General features: G+C 43.1%; 1 protein-coding gene across 9 annotated transcripts in view; it reads right to left on the bottom strand.

The window, feature by feature from the left end:
* Window positions 1–22,233, bottom strand: part of KYAT3 (kynurenine aminotransferase 3) — a 97,008-nt gene that overhangs the window by 55,888 nt on the left and 18,887 nt on the right. For 5 of the 9 annotated variants that reach the window (XM_075182410.1, XM_075182413.1, XM_075182422.1 and 2 more), the window contains 8 exons: window positions 19,808–19,866; window positions 14,748–14,892; window positions 13,401–13,550; window positions 9,020–9,106; window positions 8,252–8,377; window positions 7,619–7,739; window positions 946–1,022; window positions 173–262 (listed from right to left, as the gene is read on the bottom strand). In XM_075182410.1, the coding sequence (XP_075038511.1) occupies window positions 173–262; window positions 946–1,022; window positions 7,619–7,739; window positions 8,252–8,377; window positions 9,020–9,106; window positions 13,401–13,550; window positions 14,748–14,892; window positions 19,808–19,866 (855 nt within the window). The remainder of the gene's footprint in view (window positions 1–172; window positions 263–945; window positions 1,023–7,618; window positions 7,740–8,251; window positions 8,378–9,019; window positions 9,107–13,400; window positions 13,551–14,747; window positions 14,893–19,807; window positions 19,867–22,233) is intronic. The other 4 variants (XM_075182411.1, XM_075182418.1, XM_075182421.1 and 1 more) reach the window with 1 other exon arrangement.

Genomic DNA, 22,233 nt, shown 5'->3' with positions numbered 1-22,233 from the left:
GCTTACTTAACATAAACAGACAACTTTCTAACTTTTCGCAATTAATGACACACCAACTAATTTCTACCATTGCTACTGCATGACCGATCACTGGCTAGCTAGTGTTTAATAAAATAAAAATGAAAAGTATTTTAAATCAAGTGTGTTGTTTGCCAACCCTTCTCACACTTACTTGTAAGGGAGTGGGGCACGTATATATACAGTTCTGCTGGACAGTTTGCAAGTGTTTGATGAGATGTGCAGGTCCAATGGACCAACCAAGCTGGGGAAAAATACATAATAATAATAAGTCCATGTCATTGCTATTTCATCACACTCTAACCTCCAGAACTAGGGAACTACCTAATACAGAGATGGATTGTTGTGTAAGCAGTGGCAGACTGTTATGATTCTGTGAACTGGGAAAAAAAAGCAACTAGAATGGAGGCAGCTCAGCGGTTACATGTTGTGATTTCTACACATTTGACAAAGCTATAAAATATTCCACAAAAATCATTTCCAGCTATTGCAGAAAGCAGTAACTCACCGCCATACAGCAAATAACCAAATAACTTGAGTGCTTCTGTCTTAAACCAGTGCACACATTCACTTACACCAACACAGACTGATTACTCCACATTGTTACCTGTAGCTGATCATCCATCTAGGAGGACTGTAGGAAACAATGAGCCCATGCTTCAGCTGTCTATATGACATATGGAAGGTGTATGAAGGGAACAACCTCACACTATTACAAAAACACTCTATGGACTGACCTGATGTTCTAATACATCAAATATCTGCAAACCGGTGACATCAGGGAGGCTAAAAAACGCCTCAGAGATGTCACTTTCCCCATAAAATAATAGTCAGTATTCATGAAAATGCAACCCAAGCCAACAAGATGGCTGCTCCCACTGCATGTAAGTGACAGATACACTTTAATACACTGCATATAGGTCTTACCTTCCATCCTGTTACGCTAAACGACTTCCCTGCACTTCCTATTGTTATAGTTCTCTCCCACATTCCTGGTAAAGTTGCTATAAAATAATATGAACACACATTGTGTCACACATTGACTATAATCTACTAAATAAAACATTGTCATTGGTCATTTCCATTTTGAATTTACTTGGAAAAACAATAAACAAATGATTTAAAAAACTATGTGGATGATAATCGTCCCTCAGTACCATGACCTCCACTTTGCTGTGGAATACATGCATAATGTCACCAGTACATGGCAGACAGGGGAGTTCTACAGAAATGGTGGGAAATTTGTTGTCCCATTTTGATTGTGGACTGTGGAACTAAATACAGAACCCTGAATATAGTCATGGCCAAAGGTTTTGAGAATGACACAAATATTGATTTTCACAAAGCTTCAATGTTTTTAGATCTTTTTGTCAGATGTTGCTATGATATACTGAAGTAAAATTACAGGCATTTTTTTTTAAGCGTCAAAGACTTTTGTTGACAATTACATTAAGTTTATGCAAAGAGTCAATATTTGCAGTGTTGACCCTTCTTTTTTCCTCTACAATTCGCCCTGGAATGCTGTCAATCAACTTCTGGGCCACACACTGACTGATGGTCGCACATTCTTGCCTAATTAATGCTTAGAGTTTGTCAGAAATTGTGGGTTTTTGTTTGTCCACCCGCCTTTTGAGGATTGACCACAAGTTCTCAATGGGATTAAGATCTGGGGAGATTCCTGGCCATGGACCCAAAATTTTGATGTTTTGATCCCTGAGCCACTTAGTTATCACTTTTGCCTTATGGCAGGGTGCTCCATTATGCTGGAAAAAGCATTGTTCGTCACCAAACTGTTTTTGGAGGGTTAGGAGAAGCTGCTCTTGGAGGATGTTTTGGGATCATTCTTTATTCATAGCTGTGTTTTTAGGCAAGATTGTAAGCGAGTCCACTCTCTTGGTTGAGAAGCAACCCCACACATGAATGGTCTCAGGATGCTTTACTGTTGGCATGACACAGGACTGATGGTAGCGCTCACCTTTCCTTCTCTGGACAAGTGCTTTTCCAGATGCGCCAAACAATCTGAAAGGGGAATCATCAGAGAATATGACTTTACCCCAGTCCTCAGCAGTCCAATCCCTGTACCTTTTGCAGAATATCAGTCTGTCCCTGATGTTTTTGCTGGAGAGAAGTGGCTTCTTTGTTGGCCTTCTTGACACCAGGCCATCCTTCAAAAGTCTTCACCTCACTGTGCGTGCAGATGAACTCACACCTGCCTGCTGTCATTCCTGAGCAAGCTCTGCACTGGTGCTGCCCCGATCCCGCAGCTGAATCAACTTCAGGAGATGGTCCTGGCACTTGCTGGACGTTCTTGGGTTTCCTTCCAGATAACCATGGTTAACAGAGGAAGAACAATGATTACAAGCACCACCCTCCTTTTAAAGCTTCCAGTCTGTTATTCTAACGCAATCAACATGACAGAGTGACCTCCAGCCTTGTCGTCGTTAACAAGAGAATCACTGACCTGATGTCAGCTGGTCCTTTTGTGGCAGGGCTGAAATGCAGTGGAAATGTTGTTTTTGGGATAAAGTTCATTGTTATGGCAAAGAGGGACTTTGAAATGAATTGCAATTCATCTGATCACTCTTCAAGACATTCTGGAGTACATGCAAATTGCCATCATAAAAACTGAGGCAGCAGACTGAAAAAATAATATTTGTGTCATTGTCCAAACTTTTGGCCATGACTGTACATGATGGACAACAAACTGGTTAATTATGACAAACACCTAAATTAAATGTGTAAATCAATATTTAAAATAATGAGCTACATTTATAAACACTTGCAGCATTTTTGCCCCAATTTGGAATTGCACCAGGGAGTTACTGTTGCTTCCATACAATGTAGAAATCTGGTGAATATTCAGGGTGGGTTCTCTGCAGCCTATTACAAGAAATTCCCTGATACCCAGGTCCCCCACCTCCACTCTTTCTTTCCTCAGTGCTACTCTTCAGCGTAAATCATTCCCAAATTCTATGCTGGAAGCACAGATAATAGTTATTCACAAAGAAGGTAAAGATGTATAACTCAGTGCTAACTGAGGTACTGACAGGCGCCATACTGGACGGGCGCATATCACGGACTTTGCTCTCCATGGGTCCCTAATAACACCGAATACATGGATTTCCACAACCGCTACGCTGCCCCAGTGAAGGCTCCCTTACCGAAACCTCCTGTGGACCTCCTGGGCTTGTTTCCAGAACTCTGAGCGCCAGTCCCTATCACTGTCGGTGCCCGTGGCCCACTACACCCAACGTTTTGGAGGGCCCCTTGCCACCTCTGGTGATCCTTGCGGTCTCCTCCGTCGAGGTATACCGCCCGGTTCGGCCTCTACTTCCGGCCGAGACCCCGGCCTAAATTCTCCTTCCTGCCCCAAACACCTCACTTCCGGTTTCACTACTGAGGCATTGGCTGGACCTGATTCTCCAGGTGAGCGGCGCAACTACCCATCTTTCTCTGTCTCACTCACCCTACCTGGGCCACTAGGGGGAGGTATTACATCCGCACTCCCAGGACTTGGGCCCCAAACAGAGTTCCCTCTCCCTTGCTCCACACCTCCCCTAGCTTCAGCGTTGGACATACAGCTGTTTTTATAATAAGATAATACCATCTTGGGCTGGTCCTTGAAACGTCTGGACACTGGCTGACTGCTTTCCTGAGCACCCCTGCGAGTGAACAAAGTCTAATACAATATCTGCTGGAGCACCAAATCTGTGTACTGGCATCCTGGGACTGGCTACCTCACACAGGACACACACAAGCAGGCAGGTTGGTGAAGAACTCCCTTGTAAAACATAGTGTTTCTGTGCCTCTTCTGTTTCTAAAGAATTACTGGCAAGCTGTGGTATAGCATCCTCCCATCCTCTTCTGACGCCCACGGATGCTCCTCTCCCGACGCCCACGGATGGCTTCTCCACCCTGCTCCATCTACCCTCTCCCTGGGTCTTTGCTTCATCCCCCTGGATTGGCTTAAGACCTCGGTCCGCACCAAAGCATTCTTGGACCCTCCCTGCCCTCCAGGACATCCTGGACTCTCTCCTGGTCTCCTATGCACCCTCTCTGGAATCTGCGGAACTTTTCCACCTATGTTCCTGCTTACCACCCCGAGTCTTAGTGCACCAGCTGCCTGGTATTGTTCTTCAGCATTGCCTACTTGTTTCTTTGCGCTACCTTCTCTTTTGCCTAGTTTTTTACCATATCCTTGTTTCTCTAGTGATACCTAATTGTTTTGTGTGAAATTTTACTACTCAATTTTTATTACTGTTTTATTAGTTTTACTTTTTTTTCATTGTATTTCCAGTCTACTGCACCATCGTTTGCCTATTGTTGTCCTCACCTCTGCCTCTGACTCCTCCTCCTACCTCTTTTCTCTTCCCCTCCACTCCCCTTGTCATCTGTCTCCCACTATGCCTCCGCGCTCTTGTCCGATTCCCATCCTCTCCCCTTGTCCCCCTCCCTGTCCCTACCTTAGTGCTCCCCCCTTGCTCTATCAACCCTGCCAATCTCCTCCACATCACTCCTCTTCCCTCTCTCCCCTTCTCCTGTGCCCTCTGGAACTCCAAATCTATCTGCAACAAACTGCCGGCTATCCATGACCTCTTCATCTCAAACTCTCTTAACCTCCTTTCCATCACCGAAACCTGGCTCTCTGCTGCAGACTGCTTCCCCCGCCGCTCTCTCCCATAGTGGCCTTTCATTCACCCACTCCACCAGACCGGATGATCGTCCAGGCGGGGGAGTGGGTCTCCTCCTTTCCCCTAACTGCACCTCTTGGGTCATTTCCCCTGAACCTTCCCTCTCTTTCTCCTCCTTCGAAATCCACTCTATCCGCCTCTTCTCCCCCATTCACCTCCGTGTCTCAGTCTTATATCACCCCCCTGGCCCCACTTCCCTCTTTCTGGACAAATTTGCAGCATGGCTTCCCCAGTACCTCTCCTCTGACCTCCCCTCCATTATACTTGGAGACTTTAACATCCCTATTGACCTCCCCTCTGACCCCGCCTCCATTAAACTTCTCGCCCTTTCTTCCTCCCTTGGACTCACTCAGTGGACCTCCTCCCCCTCCCATTGCCTTGGTCACTCCCTTGACCTTGTCTTCTCTCACCTATGTGATCTCTCTGACTTCTCCAACTCTCCCTTTCCACTCTCCGATCACCATCTACTCTCCTTCAAACTGTCCTTTTCCCCTGCTTCCCCTCTCCCTAAAACCACCCTAACTAGGCGCAATCTTGATGCTGTTGACCCTACTTCCTTTTCCTCCTCTCTTGAAACTCTTCTATCCCCTCCCTGGTCTGCCCTGACCAAGCCACCTCTATCTATAACCACTCTCTCACCACTGCATGGTACGCTGTCGCCCCTGCAACTTCTGTCCGCCGCCTAATTCCCCAACCCTGGCACTCCCAACTTCCAGAAGTGCTCTCGTGCTGCTGAACGCCTCTGGAGGAAATCTCGCTCCCTGGCTGACTTCCGTCACTTCAAGTTCATCCTCTCCTCCTACTGCTTCGCCCTCTCCCTTGCTAAACAATCTTTCTTTAAGTCCCTCATTTCTTCCCAGTCCTCTAATCCCCGCCGCCTTTTTGCCACATTCACCTCTCTCCTCAACCCTCCCCCTCCTCCTATCCCACTCTCCCTCTCTGCTACTGATTTTGCCTCCTTTTTCTCCTCCAAAATTGAGGCCATCTGTCTTGATATCTCCTTCTCCCTTGCCTCTCTTGCCCCCCTCTCCGCTCCTCCCTTTCCCCGCTTCCCACCCTGGAGCTCCTTCCGCCCTACTTCGGGCGATGAAGTTCACTCCCTCATTCTTTCCTCTCCCCCGTCTACCTGCCACCTGGATCCCATCCCCTCTCACCTTCTTCGCTCCCTCTCCCCCACTGTCTGTGATTACTTAGCTCACCTCTTCAACTAGTCTCTCTCCACTGGCACTGTCTCCTCCTCCTTCAAACATGCCCTTATCTTTCCTATTCTCAAAAAAACTAATTTTGATCCCACCTCACTCGCCAATTACCGACACATTTCTCTTCTCCCCTACGCTTCCAAACTCCTCGAGCGAATTGTTTGCAATCGCCTCCCCTGTCAGCTCTCTGACTATTCCCTCCTTGACCCCCTCCAATCTGGCTTCCGCCCCCTCCACTCTACTGAAACCGCCCTGACCAGTGTAAATAACGATCTCCTCTCTGCTAAATCTAGGGGTCACTTCTCCCTGCTCATCCTCCTGGACCTATCTGCAGCCTTTGCCACCGTAGACCACCCCCTCCTCTTGCAGACCCTTCACTCTCTCTGCCTCTCTGGTTCTGTCCTTACTTGGTTCACCTCATACCTCGCTAAGCACTCTTTTTCTGTATCCATTTCCGATTCATGCTCTCCCCCTCCCCTCTGCCCTCCCAGTAGGAGTCCCTCAAGGCTCTGTTCTTGGCCCTCTACACTTCCTCCCTCTGTGCTCTCATCACCTCATTCGGCATTCAGTATCACCTATACGCTGATGATATTCAACTTTACATATCTTCTCCTGATCTCCCCCCCCCTCATTTCTTGTGTATCTGACTGCCTCTCTGCCATCTCCTCTTGGATGTCCTCACATTTTCTCAAAATGAACATCGCTAAAACTGAACTCATTGTTTTCCCTCTGTCTAAATCCTCATCCCATCTGGATCTCTCCATCACTGTTAACATCTCCACCATCTCCTTTGTTCCCCAACTTTTCGCCCCACATTAAATCCCTTGCCCAATTCTGTCGCTTCCAAGTTCGTAATATCGCCCGCATCCGGCCCTTCCTTTCTCATGAAGAAACCAAAACCATTGTCCACGCGCTTATTATCTCCCAGCTGGACTACTACAACCTTCTCCTCACCGGCCTCCCCCGCTCTCACCTTGCCCCCCTTCATTCTATACTCAATGCAGCTGCGAGGCTCATCTTCCTTTCTCGCCGCTCCTCTTCTGCCTCACCTCTCTGCCTTGCCCTTCACTGGCTCCCCTTCCCCTACCGTATCCTTTTCAAATTTCTTACCCTCACCTACAAGGCCCTCTCCCACTCTACTGCCCCCTATATCTCCAATCTCGTCTCCATCCACGCTCCCGCCCGGTCCCTAAATTCGGCCAATGACCCTCACCTCTCGTCCACTCCGATCACCTCATCCCACTCTAGAATTCAAGACTTCTCCCGAGCTGCCACCCTGCATTGGAATGACCTACCACGCTCCATTCGTTTGTCCCCTAACTTGTGCTCCTTCAAACGGGCACTCAAAACTCATCTCTTCCTTAAAGCCTACCAGCCTTTCACCTAACACTCTCTCCATGCTCAATCTCATCTCCTGGCTCCGGAGAGGTGTGCGCTTGCTCCCCTCCTCTGACTCCCTTTGTGCCGGCCGTCTGTTTCCCCTCCCTTTAGGATGTAAGCTCTTATGAGCAGGGCCCTTCTCCCTCCTGTCTCTCTACCTTCTCTTCTGCTTCAACTCCATTATATTTGCTTTGCCTGGAGCCTCTGAAGTCTTAGTATTACTCATTTATTGTTCTGTACTGTTACTCCCTGTACTGTCCATTGTTTGTACTGTGTTCGGCGCCTTATTAATAATAATAATCATCATAATAATGTAGAGAAATACAGTACCTATTTTAACATGTTTGCTTCCAGAGTACATCAGCCATTCATATACTTCATCACTAATACACAGTGTGTCATATTTGTTACATAGGTCAGCAATAACCTGCAGTTCTTCTTTTGTATATACCTAAAACAGAGGAGAGTAGATATTTTATTCACATTGCAGTCACTTATGCTGCAGCAGTTGCCTTGGTGCATGGCTGTGCTGAGCAGTGAATGTATTATGGATATCCACACAGGAGGAGCGGGAGATCAATCACTGACTATGCCCTCACATGAAATAACAACTAGTCTATCTGTGTTCATGTAAGAATAAACATGCACGATTGGTGAGATATGAGGACAGGTTTCAGGACCACTCTTCTAGTCAGTCACTTTATACTGGCATCCTGTGAAGGCTGCTCCCATAACCCACCTCACTGTGCTGTGCAGCTGACAGGGAGCAAGTTCAGGAGAGACAGGGGAGGGAGGTAGCAATAAAGAGCAGCTGCTCTATAGTTAGTGAACTCCGTGTGTGTGAGCATGGATAATGAAATCAAATGCCACACAGATTATGTAGCAACATGTTGTAAATATCATGAATGACAAGTAGCCCTAAGCAAATATATACATGTAAAATGAATGTATTATTGCTCTTACCTTGCCCATAGGGTTGTTTGGAGTATTTAATATAATAGCCTTTGTTCTGGGATTGAATTTACTCGCCAGTTCTTCAGGGTCTAAAGTCCAGTCAGCGCTTGATACAGTAACTTTCCCACTATCCTTCTGTAAATTCCAAATGTATGTAACATAATTAAATATTCTAAAACTGTCACATAATAAAGGAAACCTGGATGTAGCTATATACATTACTATTCAGTAGCCTGCAATATGATGTGCTTTTTCCATCCTATACATGTTCTTTTATGATAAAAATACAGAATAAGACACATAATATTAAACAATCATAAAAGCTCAAAACACCAACTTAATTTACTTAAAATAGTGTTTTGTGGAGGATCAGCAAGTAGCCTTCAAACTGAGCGTACAAGCTAACATACAGCTGAAGGATACAACCTAGGGGACAAACTGGTGCACACAAAAAAGCGGCCCATATACACCAATCAGATTCTGTCATTTTTCCAGGGAGTTTAAAAAATGAAAGCCAATGTGTAATTAGTTGATATGGGAACACCACCTTTTACTTTGCAGCGGTTTTCACAAAAGTCTCTGCATATGTACCAACACATGTAAACAGTGAACGGAAAAGTTGACTACCCATCACCTGGGATTGGCCAACCCTGGATCTATGTATAGTCCTCCTGTAGGAGTCCTGGGCAAGTAAAACTCTTGTCTAGAATTCTGTCCCAGAGTGAATTTCATGACTGGTACAAGTAGTAATGCAATATTATATTATACTGTACTTACATATCTCAATGGGATGCAGACAGGAGTGGCCCCAGCCATCTTTACCATGGGGTGATAGCAGTCATAATATGGCTCAATTATTATCACCTATATAAAAATATGAAAATAACGAAGAATCACAAAATGATGTCTTACATGGCGGCTCAGTGGTAAGGAGGGAGAAGGAGAGGGAGAGGGGGAGAGAGAGAACCTGCATTCCTATACTTGTGCGGACATTGACCTTTTTACACACAAACACTGTGAGGACCCTGGTCATAATGAGGTCCCCACAAAACTTGGTCAAGGTTCATATTAATGCAGGGGACCTTGCTGATACGCTCGGCATAAAAATCTGGCATGTCACCGCGAGTCACTTTTGTCGGACCAAAAGTGTGTGTGTGTGCGATGTGGAGGGGAGCGTGTATGTCCACGCCACCGCTACAGGTCATAGGTAAGCAGCCAGGCGTAGTGTTCCTGCGCTTTTTACACTCAATGGCAATAAAGGCACGGTCACATCCGTTTGCTGCTGAAAGTAAAGTGGGGACAGTGGTGCATGACAGAGCCCATCGGAGGCTCAGATTATAGCCCGGAGAACAGTGAAGATGAGTATGTCCCTGACACTTCAGCAGGAGAGCGGTTCAAACACCAGCAGTGATGCCCTATTGCCCGCCAGTGCCCTATTGCCCGTCCCATGCAAACTTCCAGGCAAAGAGATGGATGCTGAATGCTTCATGCACTGTGTGTGCAAACTGCCAAAAGCTTGTTTGCAAGAAAATATCCGTGGAGATACATGAAGAGATGCAAGCTAAACCAAAAGGGGCAACAAGGCCAAACCTGCAAAAACAGATTCCAGTCACTGTGTGCCTTTGCATAAACTGTTATCAGGTGGAACAGGCTGAGGCCTGTTCCACCTGACATCAGTGGTGGGTTTTGGAAGTTCTTGAGGGACATGACACCAGAAGTCTCACTCGAAGTCATAAATGACCGATGTATCATGCAGGTGGGGCAACATCTCTTCAACTGGGTCGGCTCAGATGTTAACAGGGACGAGTACATCCATCATAAGCTTAAAGAAAAGAGCACGCTACTGCTACAGGCCAGAACAGCTACCCATTGGAGAGTATGGAAGACTTTACCTTCCCATCAAACTTTCTGTACGTAGTAGACGCTGTGAAGCTGGTAGCTGGCTATGACACGGAGACAAGTACGTTTAAGATGCCCTTGTTGGTACCGAAAGCCGGGAATGGCTTGCAAAAGATATAGAACATTGTGGAGTGCCGAGCCATGATGGAGGGTTGCACTGCTGCGGTTGGAAAGCATGCAACTTCAGGAATATCTATGAGGCATGACGGAAAGAGTGGATCACATCAGCTGCCTTGAAAACTCTTAAGGAGTCCAAGTGGAACATGCCTCAGCGCTTACCTTTCATGGAAGATGTGAAAATGATGCACTTGTACATCGATGAGAAGCAGCAAGCCTACCGAAGTGATCTTTCCTCAGAACCTACGCTTAACAACTGGGCACTACTTGCAATAGTAAACCTGGCACAGGTGATCTTGTACAATAGAAGTAGGGAAGGGAAAGTTTCCAAGATGTTGCCGATATCTTCTCCTCAAGAGATACTTCGGATCCCCACGAAGATGTCGCCGCAGCGCTTTCTGAGGTTAAGAGGAAGCTCTGGCGGCACTTCACTCAGATTGAAATCTGCGAAAAATGAGGGAGAAAAGTCCCCATCTTGCTGACACTAGTCATGCAAGGTGCTATGGAAGTTCTCACAGAGAAGCGTGAAGAATGTGGAGTGGCTGCCCAAAATGTCCACGTTTGCCAGACTAGTTGCCTGTCACACTTCAGATGCTCCGATTGCATTAGCCTGTTTGCCCAAGAGTGTGGGCCCAAACATTGCACGCCTTTCATGAAGCTTCAAAAGCACATTACCACTCTCTCAAAAGCTCCTCAACCTAAACGACACAGAACTGGATCAGTTTGTGGAATGTCTTGGGTATGACATCAGGGTGCACCAGTGTCAGTATTACCGCCTCCCAGAAGGTACCCTCCAATTCGCCAAGATCAGCAAACCGTTAATGGCTCTCGAAAGTGGCAGACTGGCTGAATTCAAGGGCAAGAATTTGGACGAGATGCACACTGATCTGGACTGCAAGTTGAAAATCTTGTGTCCGATGTATGCGTTTGACTTTTACCTCGGTCATTTACATATCTGTTTATTTTCAGAATCGGTCCAGCTACAAAGTGACAGGTCGCATGATGAGCAATCCCGTGACAGAGGGACAGATGGTCAAGTGTTCGGTCAACATTTCCACATCAGAAGAGAGCAGGTGTAGGGAGCAGGCAACATGGAACCAGTGCCCAGTCAAGCCTTCCACAGGTTGGTGTAGCACACAGTTTCGTTAGGCAAAACACTTTGCCTTCGCTGTATGCTGCAGAGTCGTAATGGACTGCTCTTCTTCCTTTCAGGTTGCAAAGAAGTGCAGAAAAAAACCTGGGACAGAGAGGAGGTTCAAGCTGTGGAGAACCACATGATCAAATTTATCCAAACATGCTGGGTGCCCGGAAAAAGGGCATGCCTCATGGCTGAACCATCAGCACTGTCAGATCGGAACTGGTTGAGTTTGAAATTCTACATAAAGAACCACATAACAGCTTTAAAGAGACATCAAACTTGTTGAAACAATACGCAGTGGTTGACCATGGCTGTAACCTCCATGGCTAGGTGTCAGTGTATGTGGGCGTGTGGATGGCCTCAGATGGCCAAAAAAAAATTAACTTTGCTCAAAGTACTGACGCGGACTGCATAGTGGGGAAAGTTTTCAAACTGTAAATCTCAAGTGGTGGCAAACAGCACCTACAAATACCCATATTATTGTTCTGTTGACAGAGCATTAGGAAAGGGGTGTCTTATACGCAATGTTCCAGACATCCTCAGATGTAATCATGATGCAATAAAAACAAGTGTGTGTGTGTGTGTGTGTGTGTGTGTATATATGTGTGACCGTGTGTGTCACACACACATTGAAAGCTCCTATGTGGCAGGGACTGATGTGAATGATTCCTGTCAGGCCCGAATAGAGAGGAACACTAACCGGTATTAGCACTACTGAGCTAATAGGTGAGGAGTCTAACGTACCCCTGGTATTCGCCAGGGACCCCTGCAAGGAGGTTTGGACTTTGCTGCACAGGGTACACAGGTCGCGGTCCTATTAATCAGTTGCCGGTGTAGCGAAAGAAGGGTCAGACGGTCCGGGTCAAGCCAATCGTTATGCGAGGTACAAAAGGGAGAATCCAGGAGAATTCTAGCCAAGGTCACAGGAACACGGTGGGGCACACAGAAAGGAGGATGGTCAGCAAGCCGGGTCACAACAGGGAGACAGAATCCGAAGAATGGTCGAGGAAGCCGGGTCACAAATGGAGGAGAAAACACAGTGGAGCTAGAGCAGGGGTGGGCAAACCATTCCTCAAGGGCCATCAACAGTTCATGTTTTTAGGATTTCTTTAATCATGCACAGCTGAGTTAATCTATTTGGCTGGGTCAGTAATTATCCCAGCTGTTTCTACAGACAGAAATCCTAAAAACATGAACTGTTGTTGGCCCTTGAGGACTGGTTTGCCCACCCCTGAGCTAGAGGCAGTTAACCTGTTACTCTGGCACCCTAATGGCGCCAGAGCCAGGTTTAAATAGGAGGCAGGAAGTGATGGAATAATCAGGCACTCCTGTGCCGATACTTAGTGTCCCGTTGCCTAGCAAAGGGACTGGGCTGGGCGCATGCACCCGACGGAGCTGGGGGGCGCGGCATTCCTGTTGCCCGGCAACAGACCGAGACAGGTGTCCGTCCCCGCCAAGTGGAGGAACAGCGGGGACGGCGCCTGACAATTCCAAAGAATAGCAGCTAAATGCATCCAAGATGGCTGTCTCAACAATGTAAAGTTGTTGCCTATTGGCACTTTAGGCCAAGGCAAGTCATGAACAGTACATTTTAGCCAAACATAAGCAGTCTGAGAACAAACGGTCTGTACTCAAAATCTACAAAACAATCCCTGTAATGTTGTATTACTATCACGGTCATCTTTTATTTATATAGCATCACTATATAGAATCTGAGAACTTTATTTAGGCACATATGTCCCTGCCCCAATTAAGATTACAGTGTAATTTTCCTGCCACAGGCACACCAACACACAGATGCACATCAGAGATAATTCCAGTAACAAACCAATTAACCTACCAGTATGTCTTTGGACAATAGGAAGAAACCAGAGCAACGTGAGGAAATCCACGCAAACTATGGATACAAACTCCAATCCCCAACACTAGGAAGAAGGAGTGCTATCAGCTGTTACATAAAGCCGCTTGTATATACGAAATAAATTAATGCAACATAAAACTCACCTCATCACCTTCTTCAACTAGGCCCTGGATTGCACTGAAGAGGGAACCGTAAGCTCCGACGGTCACAAGGATATCTTTTGTTGGGCTAATCTTCCTTCCAGTTACTTTGCCATAAATTTGAGACAATGCATCCACCAGCAGTGGGTGACCCTGAAAAAAAAAAGGCAAGATATAAGAAAAAAAAGCTACAAACAGAATGTTAAAATAAAGGTTAATGATAAACTATACCTTCATTAACTTTGCTTCCAACCACGTGTGGTCCTATAATGGGTTAAACACCTGCAACCAAGCCTCATCCCTTCATCATTCCTATCTCATCTCTGAAGGTAGAGCGGCCTTGCGCGCACTGCTGCCCTTTGCTGGAGTTGTCTTAGTTGTTCTTATTTTCTTTTTGTGAAAAGCCAAATTTCCCAGCACAAGAATCCCAACTTCCATAGTTGCCAATAGTCCTTCGTTTCCAGGGACAGTCCCAAATTTAACTTTAAGGCGAAAAGGATTCTCAAATAAAAGCACTCATGGGATGTGTGCCTGATCTCTTATTAGATCAAGTTATGTCATGTGGAACGAATTTTAAAATATAACCTTCAGTGCAAATCTATTAAAATACAAGACATTTACTATCAACATTATTTGCCATTACCTACTATTGTTTAATAATTCACAAGTTGAAGTGTAAAAACCATAATATTAAGCAGGCTCCCGTATATGTCAAGCTGATGAGAAAATGTAAATGTACTTATATTGTTGTTTGCAGAATAGTATTAAAATTACATTACTATGTGAAGTGAATGATGATACTAACTAAATATCTGCTGTGTAGTTCCGTTACTCCTATTCTGCATATTTAATGTGATACTATCAATTTTCATTATTTAGGAATTACAAGTTATTATTTAATGAATAAGACTAATGACATAATAACCACATACAGCATACATATCTTGCCGGGCATTATAACGCACCAGGGCAAGTCTAGACTGCACAGCACGTGACATTCTTAGGGGGGGAATTCAATTTTGTGTTGCTGGAACGGGTATGAAGGCATTCTACGGCAATGTAACTACAAGGTTTTCCTCGCACCCCATAGAGGGGTTTAGGAAATCAATGATGTTCGGGTACTATAGAACCTGGAACTGAGCGCAGTCGGACATCGCGGAGATGACCAGCAGCTAATTGCAGGGAATGGTATTCCTCCCTTAGATGCACTGGCTAAGCAGCAACGTGTCCCTGGAAATAGTTTTTTATTTTAAATATTGGAAACAATGAACTCGTATAGCAGTTTCCCCAGGTTAGATAATTGACCAAGAGATGATAGTTATCTGGGAAAAAAGGTCAGTCTCTACTCACAAAGCCACGAGTGTACTGGTTCAGTTTATCCACCGCTGCTGCTTGAGCAAGAGCTTCTTTCACGTAGGAAGGAGGAGAGATGTCTGGAAATCCCTGGCCAAGATTGACTACTGTGGGATCAGCAGAAAGTGCCGTAAATTCAACCCTGTACAGAAATACAAACCGTGTTACACAAGGTAATATCGATAAGGAATCAGTGGCGCTATATAAATAAATGGTGATGATGATGATAAACCCACTAGGACAATGTACATGTTTTATTTATATCATTTATAGAAGTTTGTATAAAATGAGTATACATAACTAAAGATGTCTACAATTTTCTATTTCACAACACTGCTTGCTATATTGGGAGGGACGTGTGTCTCTAACGCAGCAAACAGGGCAAATCTGATGTGAATCACTCTGCGTGTATTGGTGGATTCATACTGAAAGGACAAAAACAGTGATGTCACAGTAACTCAAATGACTGAAGTCTCAGCTTTAGGTCCTGTATCAGATCCCATCAGTATACTGTTCTAAGAAGGTGAGTGGAGGGCGTGAGAGTCAGATGTGTATAGCGGAGAGTGGAGGTAACAGAGCTGAAGCGGAAAGGTAGTTTAACCATGAAAAATGTTTATTGGCTTCACGATTCATATTTTGAAAAAAAAAAATTTTTGGGGGTTGATATGATATGTAGGTGCAATATAGACAGCTTATAGTGTAAAAACTACAATAATTGGCACGCCTAACTGCTCTCCAAAGCTCTTATGTTCTTACAGACAGAAGCCATTGTGCAGGGAATAAAGGAGATATATATCAACAAGTAGTCTATCCAGCTCTACTGAATATAGGGTGGGCCAACGGAGAGCACACCCACACATCTGCAGGACAAAGCAAAGGAAAGACACAAAAAGAAGCACAGGGAGTGATGGGTGTATTCATTACATTTTATTTTATCCTTTAGTCCTTCTTGAAAGGTTGTTTCTGGTCCAAGTATATTACTTTACTATAGCAAAACTAAACTTACAATGTGTGCAACCCGACTCTGCTTTAATAGTAGATTGCTGAGTTTGAGAGTCGGAAACACTAGAAAAAAGTGGGGTGTCCGAGGCAGATGAGGACAGCATGTACTGTATTATCAGCTAAAGTACGCCCTTTATCCAAGATGTAACCAAATCTTTACCTATCCACCTCAACCTTAATAACTGCAACTTCTACCAATCTGGTTTTCCTCTCACCTATCTGTCCCAAATGCTGCAGCAAGTCTAATCTACCTCTCTCCGCTCCACTACTGTCGAACCACTGTGTAAATCCCTACAGTGGTTCACTCTATCCTCCAGAATCCAATTCAAATAACTCACCTTTACCTACAAAGCCCTCAACCCCACCTTCATACCACTCAATCCTTATCTCAATATACTCGAACCTGTGCCTCACCTCCACCATGATAACCAGCTCTCACACAAGACTTCTCCAGTGCCGCTACCCACTCATGGAACTCCCTACCACACTCGATCAGAAACTCCCCTAACCTGCAAATCTTTAAAAACTTTCCCTGTAACCCCATTATTTTACTATAGCCCACCTTCTCATACACATACTAACTAGGATAGCCTCGCTGGAGTCCCAATCTCCACTCTCAGCCACACTCGCTCCTCTTGTCTCAGCTGCCCCCTTTTCCCACTAGATTGTAAGATGTCTTGAACAGGGCTCTCACTATCCTCTTCTGTTCCAACATCTGTACTTTTTGTATTCTTAAATATGCCATTTTATGTGTGCTCTATTGTCCCAAAATTATTATTATTATTAATGTCAGCTGAGGCTAAGAAATTACACATTGCCATCTTTGGCCCAGTGTCTCCTGGCCAATCACTGTCACATACCATGTGGTGGGTGGTCATGCATAGTTACAATCTAATGTAAACAAAACCAAAATAACAAAGTTACAAAGAGCATATACTTAGATTAACTGTGGATTAAACTGACAAAGTAACACTGAGTATGATGAAAGAAGTTTATTTTGATTGCAATACCTATTCCAAAGAGACTTCTAAATTAAATAATAATATTCATCCATCACTTTTCTTGCAAAGAGTCCGCTAACATTTAACATTAACAATTATAGTGGATGAATTCACACAAAGTTTAACATTAGACAAATGACTCTGGGGGAATATCAATTAGCAGCAAAGTGTCTCCGGAACGTCCACAAGACACTTCGGGGCGGAGATTTGACAGAAATCTCTGCTCACTTTTCCTTGCAAATCCTGGAAAATGAGCGGGAGGTTTCTACCGCAATAGCCAGCAATGTCCGCAGCGCAATGTCCGCGCGCCACATCGATGGCAACTGAAACTCCCCCAGAGAAATAAGATGAAGTACAACCATCATCAAACATCATTGATGTTTGAACATCATCAAACAGTACAAACATCATCCATAGAGGCCTTTCACTGAGTGGGAACACACACAAATCCATACTGATAGTTTCTCATGAGCAGCATTATCATATGTCATTGTGTGTAATGCTGTACCTACAGGACATCAATGTAAATCACAACAACACAAACCATATGAGTGATAGGATAAGCAGTTATGATATATAGTGTTATTATTAATCACATATGTAAACATTTTTGCATACAGGGAACAGACCGGCTGCCCTTGCATGTAGCACACAAATACTGGGCAGCTTTATGTTCACACTGCAACATAGAGATGAGCTAGGGCACCCCCTCCCCACTATATATATCTATCAACACATTTTAAATGTTGGCCCTGCAGTACAACATGGTTTTGCCAAGGTGTAAATTTGCACCTCTTTTTGCTTTACACATAACTCAAAATGAGGCTCATAATGTCGATGGTGCATGTGCACATCTATCTATTTCATTGAGTAATGGACAGACCTCTTGTGTTTATCCTAAGAACCTTTACATTTCTTAACTGGTTTTACAAATACATCTTGAGAACTCTCTTCTAAGCATCTTGCTATCTTTTTGCACAATCATTTTTCCAACATAACATCTGAGCTTACAGTCAACAAAAAAAACAGAAGATGGATAGGAGGCTAGATTCAAATGAAATTAGGAACGGTATATGGTGCTGCTCATTAAGCTCCCCTATGAGACATTGACATCAGTCTTAGTGACTGTAGAGTTTGTAAGGAACCATGAAAATAAAAGACAGTTGTTAAAGACAACCCAGTTGATAGAAGATCTTGATGAAAGTGTTAAGTGTGACAATTAATTGAAACATAGTGCAAAAAGGTTGAGGCGAATCATCTCTATGTAAACTGTGGTACAAAAATAGGGGACCTTGGAGTGGCACAAGATGGGGAAATAACAGAATGACAGCATGAAACACAACTTATTGGAGAGCTATGAAAGGGACTAAGGGAAGCTGGAAGATCCAGTGCAAGATTAGGTAAAGAGATAGTCAAATGCAGTACAATAATCAAATACAGATTATGGAGTAGGGAGATAGATTGAGTAAAAACTATGGTGCAATATGGCACGCTCAAAGATGAATGATTGGAGCAGTGAGGTGCTCAAATAAAATAAAAGGATGAGAAAATGAAGACTTGGGGCTAGATTTACTAAGCTGCAGGTTTGAAAAAGTGGGGATGTTGCCTATAGCAACCAATCAGATTCTAGCTTGATTTAGTACCTTCTACAAAATGACAGCTAGAATCTGATTGGTTGCTATAGGCAACATCCCGACTTTTTCAAACCCGCAGCTTAGTAAATCTAGCCCTTGGAGTGAATGGCTAGGCATTGGAACTCAAATCCCAGGAAATGGGGTCTTTAGATCAAATAAAGGATTACATAGCTAGAATTGAGCAAGTCCTATGTGATTTGAATGAATAAATTATGGAACTGGGCCCTCAAACAAATTAGTACAGCGATCAGGGAGTTAAATGATGTGAAAACTTTGGAGCAGCACTGGGTGGTTGGTAGTAAATGCTGAATTAGAGAGAACTAGATACTTAAATAAGGAAGATAAGCTGATGGAAATAAATGTCTGAACAAAGGAATAATAGTAACCTGAGAGATAATATTATGTATTTAATTAAATGAGAGCTGTGTTATATGGTGCATACAAGGGAATGACTGTGAGATTGGTTACTGCTAATTTAAGGGATCCGTAGTAAGCTGCTGAAATCTGCCGGCAGGTGTATGAATTGGTAGAGAGCTGAAGGTACTGAACGTGAAGGAGCAGGAGTGCTCTGCATAGGGATAATGAGGAATACAGGGGAATGCTGTGTATATGGAGTAAAGCACAGAGGGATTTGTATGATAAATCTAGAGGTATGCTATATTAGTGGGAAATAGAAGTGCAAAGAGGTTAGAAAAGACCATGGCGATTGCTAGTGAGAACTGAATTAGAACAAGTAAAGCAGAGGATGAATGAATAAGGAGGGTATAGTTCTAGATTCTAGAATGATCAAGGTCTATATGTAATACAGAGTAGGACAGGGTAAAGCAATGAATATGGCAGGTAGAGATCACAGCTTATGTTTAACCCTGTGAAGTTGTCACCTTCCCATTTCATGTCCCAAGAAAGTAGTAAGGACAGAAAGTGAAATTAAAAGTGGCACTCAATCTTCCATACACAGAGGGGGCATGTTGTATTGTCTCCTGTTATTTTCAGTGTATTTTACCAAAGGTAAGATATGATTTTTTGGGCTGGTCTTTAGTGTTAAGTTTGTACTTAACATACAGATTGTGCATCTGAGACAGTTACACTAGAAAACTTGTCAATTTAATTATATATTAATGCTATAGTGGACTGTTATTAAAATACAACAGCTGCATGCCCTCAAATATTTAAATATATTGTGGAAAATGTTAAAACATTTTTTGGTATTATAAATAATCCTTTGCCATTGTAGGAATCAAAGCCGTCTTCTACAACACTCACCACAACGCTTGGATCCACAGCCAGATACCTATCAAAGACCCTCTATTACCCCAAATCCAGTGTAGGAATAAAAAAACCACAATGGAAAAAATAGATATATTATAGTGGATCTACTCTGTAGGAATGAATAACGTCATATTTCAAAGTGACTTCTTACCATACATTGCCATCAATACCCTGGATCCGTTTAGCATTTTTGTGTCTTGAAGACATAGTCTGAAAAAAAAGAAATTAGATACATTAATAAAATAGATTAAAAAAGAACTCCAATGAGACATAAAACTAGAAAAAGAATATTTACAACGAATGTCAAAGAAATAAAAATTCAATATAGATTTAAAACGGCGACACAGTTTGTGATGAAAGAACAATGGAACATTTGCAGACTGTACTCCACCAGCAGAGAGCCTAGGTAACCTGTACAGACTCGCACTCAAGCTAGGCATTTCAAACGGTCTGTCCTTTTTAATCAGGCTACGGAACAAAAGATACAGAAATAAGAATCTCAGTGGAATCACTTTTATTAAAAGGACGATACATTGAGGGATATTTATCTAGCCAGTTGTACAACAAGGCAAGGGTCATGTGCGGGTTGATGCTTTACAATGTGCAACAATTTTATCTGTCCATTAGTCTGGCCATTACTCTTCCCATTCACAAACCGTAATTTGATATAGTATCTGTTAAACAATCAGAGCACTGCACTAATGTTCATTGCATTCTAATCATACAAAACTGACAGACAACAATGCTGGCTGCATGCAGCATTGTGAGATTTGTTTTTTATTATTGTATATTTAATCAGTGTTTTTGTGCCATAAACATAATAATTAATTTACAACTACTAAACAGTAAAATGGAATAACTGATGTAAAAAAAAAATAAAAAAAATTAGATACACACTGAAACATATTCAGAGATAGATTTCTAAAGAGTAAACATAATTATTGATAAAGGACAATGGTTCAATAATAGACAAGGAATAAATGATGTAAAGCAAAGAAGAAATAAAAAAAAAAAGTAAAAACAATAAATTGAGATCAAACTGTGATTTGGTGTAGGCGTATTCCCAAAAACATTTTGCCACCGGTGTGTGGTTTCCACAGTGGGTTCCTTTGGAAGAAAGAGTGGGGCCATCAATTTAGAGAAGTGTTTCCCCAAATCCGGTCCTTGGGAACCCCTAATGTTTTTCAGGTCTCACAAAAATATACATCCAATAGTGGTATGTGCAAGAGCAGCCACTCAACATGTTGGAGTAGACCGAGGGAGAGGGTGAAGGGAGGGTGTCTGGATCAGTGGTGTGAGGGGAGGATTCAAGATACATAGTGGGATGAGTAAATGCATGAACGTATAAAAGAATAGATGAGCAAACAAATAAATAGGGAAATGAATAGTAAAGACACTGCATTGAGGTTACATGGGCAGGGGATAAGAAGGACTTGCAATTGATACTTTTATTGATTTGGATTATCTCCAGTGTCTGTGGATGTGAAAGTATTGCATTTTGTGAGTTTGGAACTGGCTAGGTATCAGTAGTTCCTGCAAGTCTTGGCTTTTCTCTGTGTAATGTGCAATCTGTCTAGTAGCATGTGGCCTATGTATTCATCACTTCTTAGCATATTCCAGTGTTTCTTTGGTATTTTTTTTTTAGAGGTCACTTGTTTTGTGCAATTAATGGGATTGTTTCTTCTTTGGGTTGTTTTCAGGTTGAGGGGTGTGTCATAGTCTAGCTCAATTATTTCTGACCTATTTGTTCAACCCTAGTCCTACCATTTTTTTGGGCTGGAGAGTTGTATCCCTTCCATTTAAATTTGTCCGTCATGTCTAGAGATTTGGTTAAGATACCTGGGCATATATTTACTAAACTACGGGTTTGGAAAAGTGGAGATGTTCACTATAGCAAACAATCAGATACTAGCTGTCATTTTGTAGAAAGTACTAAATAAATGATAGCTAGAATTCGATTGCTATAAGCAACATCTCCACTTTTTAAAACCCGCAGTTTAGTAAATATATACTCTCTGGTGTAGTTCCTAAATTACATTGTTTTTCCATGAGTTCATGTATGGGTTGATATAGCTGGTGGCAAATTTGGCTCCCATAGCTGTCCCATGTATTTGTATGTCTTGTAAAGTAGTTATGTGAGAGGATGTATTTGATGTTTATTTGTTTTTTTTAATTATGTTACTGACATGGGGGGATGATCTATATGTGTATTTTTGGAAGGAATTAGAATGTAGACATCTGTGGTTATTTTGTTTGTAGGTATTGAAATTTGTGTTGGTTTAGGATATAGTCTGGGAGTCCTTTCGTTAGTATTTTATCTAGTACTGAAATATGTATTTGGTAGTAGGGTTGTAGGTTAGTTTTTCATAGGTAAGGAGGTCAGATAAGAGTCTTTTGGCTTATTCTATGTATTTGGTAGTGTCAATAATTACTATTCCTCCTCCTTTGTCTGCTGGTTTTATTATTTTTTCGGTATCATCCTTGTTAGGTTGGGTGGAGTATGACTTAACGGTGCTGATAACACCAACAGTGACTACCACGACAAAATTTAAAATTCAACAAAACCTGCCCGACAGT

The sequence above is a fragment of the Mixophyes fleayi genome, chromosome 8 (genome assembly GCF_038048845.1).
Source record: "Mixophyes fleayi isolate aMixFle1 chromosome 8, aMixFle1.hap1, whole genome shotgun sequence".
NCBI lineage: Eukaryota > Metazoa > Chordata > Amphibia > Anura > Limnodynastidae > Mixophyes > Mixophyes fleayi.
Note: the sequence above shows the minus strand (reverse complement) of the source record. Positions and strands in the feature narration are given on the sequence as shown.